This window comes from Alligator mississippiensis, chromosome 1, assembly GCF_030867095.1.
Source record: "Alligator mississippiensis isolate rAllMis1 chromosome 1, rAllMis1, whole genome shotgun sequence".
NCBI classification, from domain to species: Eukaryota; Metazoa; Chordata; order Crocodylia; family Alligatoridae; genus Alligator; species Alligator mississippiensis.
Genome location: NC_081824.1, coordinates 482296475 through 482301811, shown reverse-complemented (window position 1 = coordinate 482301811; position 5337 = coordinate 482296475). Strand labels below are relative to the sequence as shown.

Below are 5337 nucleotides of genomic sequence, written 5' to 3'. Positions count from 1 at the left end.
TGAGTATTACACAAAAATCAAGCTAATTATAGTTGGGGAAAAATGACTTGTCTTTCACTTTCTGATGTGAAAACAAGGTACAAGTAGCAGAATATGAGAAGGCGGAGGGAGGGAGGGAGGTAGGGCATCCACTGAAATTAGTCGATGGCAGGTTTAGCACAAAGAAGTCGTTTTTTACCCAATGTAGTTAAATTGTGGAATTCATTGCCACAGGAGGATGACAAGGCAGGGTATAGCCAGGTACAAAAAGGGCCTGGAGAAATGCATATAGGACAGGTCTACTGAGAGCTATTCAATACCAGAATGAGGATGGTGTTTTCTGGCATCTCTAAAGCTGATGCCAGGGGTGCATTGCCAGGGAACAGATCACTCATCACGGTGCCTGCAGCTGATCAGCAGCAGAGCCTTCCCCCCCCATGGTCCCCAGCTCTATAAATAGCACCCACCTACCATCCTCCCAAGCCCCAACAAGGCCATTTCAGGGTGCATGTGTTTAATAAGGCTTCATACCCAGGCAGGGGTTTGTTGGTTGCAGGTAGGGAGGTGCCTGTTGTGTTGGGTGTTCGGTCTGTATGTAGCTGTGTTGGAGACTCACCTGATGAAGGCAACAACCCTCATCCCGCTGTGGTCATCTGATGCACAAACAGTGTATTAGGAGTTCTGCAAATGTGACTGTGGCAATCATGATCCAACTATGGACAGCATAACAACACTCTGCCCTCTGTACAAATTTGACATTGCAGAGATACAGTCCCTTTCCTTAAGAGCATTATACTGTTTAACTAGCCTTAAACTGGACTTATAACTGTTGCTCCAAGTCAGTCATATGAAAGATGAGGAAGTTTAGGATACTGAGGGTAAAAGACAGGAAGATCCTCGTACATCTGCTCTGAAGTGTCTGCTGGAGAAAATGCATGTATTTGTAGCCTGTAGTTTGCAGCCTAAAACTGGGGCTCCACCCAAAAATTGGCTCCGGGTCTTAAATCCAGACCAGAGGCATTGCAGGGCAGGTCTGCTCCTAGGGCTGCTTTAATGTGTGGGGCAATACTGGCTGAAGTGGGGCTGACCACAACCCAGTTGTTCCCTTCCTTCCCCCCAACCCCCCTCCAGTTGTACCACCAATCTGTACATTCAGGCCTATCTTGCTTTTAGGTGCTGCAGGGCATTTTCAACAATCCCTCAGTTTTAAGGGGATTTCAACTCCTTAAAGGGATTATCTGCAAACCGTGTTAGAGATGTTGACTGAGACTGATCGCGGTACTGACTTCACTTTGTTTAGACTTGTAAAATCACATTTTCTTTCCTGGTATTTACTTTTTGGTCAAGCTGTTACTGGCACATCTGTGGGGATGCTATGCAGACACAGATGGAAAGTGGTGTGTCTGGATAACAGTTCCTGTATTAATGGGGTCTTGGCTATGAAAAGGCCTGCAAAGCTGGGCTGCTACAGGGAGCTGAAGTGGTATTACATTTTGGCATCAGCCTATTCTAAGACTGAACTCATTGGAGCAGGGACTGCATTTCCATTATTATCGGTGATGCCTTTACTTAAGATTGCTTGACACTAACCCATTTGGGATTGCATTTCCAGTGGACTTTACCTTTGCTAATCTTAAACCATTTGGCTTTTTTCTATGGGAAGTTTCAGCTAAAGTATGGGAACAAAATACATCATTGTGCCCATGTGTGAAATCATCATAAAATAGGAGTGGAAGGGACACTGCGGTTTACCTCCCATTCATTTTTTGCTTCTTTTAAAAGCTCCAGTGCCCCATTATTTGGAAAAAAGTAACGTGGAGTTTGGAAAGGAGATAACCAGTGGGCAAATTACAAGCCAAGGAAACCTTAGTTTGTTCATGCTCAATGAAGGCATGTTACAAAGCCTGTACTGACTTCTTCTTTGATCTTGGCTTTCTTTGAGCTGCAAAGCAGGACCAGCCCCAACTGCATCACCCCAGTCAAGGTTTTGTTGAGCCGGGCATTAAAAACCTCCAAGGATGGAGATATCCCAACCTCTCTGGTTATCCTGTTCCAGTGCTTCCCCACCCTCCTAGTGAGAGAGTTTTTCCAGTTTTTAATGGTTACCTGTTAAAATATGTGGGGGTTTTCCGCTGAAAAAGTTTCAGGGAGAGGACCATGGAAAGACTGGGATCGGGGGGGGGGGGGGGGAGAGGACACAGAGATGTTATATGCAGTGGGCTGGAGATGGAAAGGAAAAGAGAATCAAGAAAGTGGGTTTCAAGGCTTTGAGAGAGCCTAGCTGATCTGGACAGATCTCTAAGGGAGGTCCTTATTTTCTGGTTTGTGGCTTGTAGCTGTGTAGGATTTGGAAAAACAATTTGGAGGAATGAGTTACTGCAACAGGCACATGTTCGCTCATCTGGATGAGGCCCTCTTTTTTTCTTTATTTTATGTAGTAAAGAAGCAAAAGCTACATGGGGATTAAAATCATTAATCATTAATAATCATTAATAATCATGAACAAGGTGCATGGGGATTAGAATAATTAATAAGTATAAGGTGCAGGAATCTGATTTAAATACCAGTAATGTTTCATATTAATACCCAATCATTTCAAAATCAGTAACCAAAATAAAAAAGCTGTACAAGATAAATCCAAACCAGCCCAACAAGTATTTGATGCACATGTAGTATCATGGTGCCTCTATTGAATACTTGGAAATTTCTTAAACTCTTCTTAGAGTGATCTCAGGTTCAAGTGTTTCATTTGTGACATCCTTCACCCCTTTTACAGCATCTGATTAAACGATGTGCCTAAACCGAGACACAAACATTTTAGTCCATTAAAGCACAGAAGAAGTGTTGGGCTTTGGAAGGTTTCCAATGAAAGTTTGAAGTCAACAGCACCAGATGCATTTCAAGTTGAGCCTGTGGTTTCTCATTCAAGACCTTTTAGGTTTTTCAGTACTACTTGGTGTTGTGAAATAGCCCTTCCACTGCCTACTAGATAAGGAGACTCAGGTGGGTAGCACTGCCTGCCTTGCGTACCCATGGCTAGCTTTTTCAAGGCTGTTTTTGCCACAATGAAGGCTGGATACATCAATGTATAAAAAAAAAAAAATCAAACTTGAGAGTCTGAAATGCAACTTCAGGTCAAAGCTGTGCCTGAGCCTAGGGAACTGTTTTGACTGGTGTGGTTCAGCCACCTGCTGTCGGCAGCAACATAAAAGGGCAAGATGTGGCCATCTTTGACTGTAGAGCAGGCTTGTCCAACATACAGTCCATGGGCCACCATGTGGCCCTCCAACTGTTTTCTGAGGTCTGAGGTGCTGCGACGGGAAATGAAAGTAAACACTGTGCTTTTGTTTTGGGAGGGTGATGTGATACCGCTTCCTGTGAGGTCTTTGAATATGGTTCACCAGCCTACTGGGTGATAAAATGTTTGTGATCTGGCCCCACATTCAAAAAGGTTGGACACCCCTGTTGTAGAGTGTTCCAACCAGCTATACAACCATGTTTTATTTCTCCTTATTTTTGCCATGAGTGTCTGGGTATGATGTATCCCACCAGCACAGGTTGACCTTCAAGGTTTCAAGATGACGTAATGTCCCAGAGGCAGCAACTGAACTGAAATCAGTAGGTCACGTTTTGTCCTTGGTGTTGGACTAAAGATACTGTTGAACTCAAGGGAAGGTCCAGAGATGGGTAGTTTTTATAGGTTTCTCTGGGGTTCTTTGGGCTTCTGTTCACTATTTTGGGGCTGGAGCCAGGCTATTGAGTCTTGTTACCTCCCGGGGACTCTTGTAGGATCAGATGTCAGAGCCAGGGAGAGGGCTGACTCCCTCAGACTTATTTCCAGTTCCCTCGCTGGCATTGATGTGTCTTTTGGGAGGAAGGAGATCTCCAGGCACTGGATATTTGTAATTTTGAGCTGCCTCAGGTTTATTTCAGATATAGGATGGGGGAATGACCCTCATCGGCAAATAATATTTTGCTTCTGATATGTGGGAAATTCACTAGTGTTTTTCAGAGCGGTTGTGCACCTGGCCGGGTGAATGGTCCCATCTCCTTGCTCTTTGGAACAGCCTCATGATCCTTTGACGGATCTGCTTGGTTTTCACCCCATACACTATTGGGTTGAGCACAGGGGGCACCAGCAAGTGCATGTTGGCCATCACTATATGGACAACTGAACCGTGTATGTTCCCAAACCTGTGCACCATTGACAAGCCAATGAATGGCACGTAGAACAAGAAGATGGCACAGATGTGGGAGATACAAGTGCCCAGTGCCTTGAGCCGTGCCTCCCGGCTCAAACTGAAGGCAGCCCGGAGAATGAAGATGTAAGATAGGCAGATCAGGAGTGAGTCCAGTCCAATGGCAGAAATGATCACGATTAAGCCGTATACGATATTCACCCTTATGTCAGCACAGGCCAGTTTCATGACGTCTTGATGCAAGCAGTAGGAATGGGAAAGGACTCTGGACCTGCAGAAGGGAAGCCTTTTAATAAAAATGGGTAAGGGGGCCATCAGGGCAGCTCCTCGAATGACTGCTGCCAGTCCTATCTTGGCTATCCTGGAGTTTGTGAGGATAGCTCCATGCCGCAAGGGGCAGCAGATGGCTACATAGCGATCAAAAGCCATGGCTAACAAGATGGTGGACTCCATGCCGGAGAGAGAATGGATGCAAAACATCTGGATGAGACAGGCATTGAAATCAATGGTGAGAGAGTCGAACCAGAATAGGTCCATCATTTTGGGCATGGTGGACGTGGATATCAGTATATCAATGGCAGCGAGCATGCAAAGGAAAAGGTACATGGGCTCATGGAGGCTTTGCTCAACTTTAATGATATACATAACAGTGCAGTTCCCTAGGACAGCAAATAGGTACAGTAAGCACAGTGGGAAGGCCAACCAGAAATGAGCTTCTCGCAATCCGGGGATGCCAACAAGGATGAAGTTGGCTTTCGTGAAGATACTGCTGTTGAAAGCTGGCATGCCTACGATCTGCTGTTAATGTCCAGCTGGACTTCAGTAAGCCTGGAATGAAAAACAGATGCAATAGCTCTCCATAGCATAGTCAGTCCTGTCCTAATCTCACTTCTGCTAGTGCAGCGATAGTGTAAATCAGAGCTCAATCTACTGATGCCACTGTTTCATGTGAGATTGGATTGAAGCTCACCTTGTTTCAAGGGGCTTGGAAACACTTCCCAACACAGTGTCATACAGACCCTCTGCTAAAACCCCTCCCGTTAGACTGCAGGGGACTAGATGTGTCGCTTCCCGGTTGCTATAGGCAGTGTCAGCTCCTTGGGGATACATTTCTCTTGCCCTTGGACAGTGTCAAAAATGTTGACATATAAGCAGTCAT

The 5337-nt window shown here is 45.3% G+C and overlaps 1 protein-coding gene across 1 annotated transcript; it reads right to left on the bottom strand.

Moving 5' to 3' along the window:
- Positions 1-3977: 3977 nt before the first annotated feature.
- On the bottom strand, positions 3978-4964 carry LOC132249591 (olfactory receptor 51E1-like). Its single transcript, XM_059725048.1, has one exon. The coding sequence runs from the start codon at positions 4962-4964 to the stop codon at positions 3978-3980; it is 987 nt and encodes a 328-aa protein (XP_059581031.1).
- Positions 4965-5337: the final 373 nt, after the last annotated feature.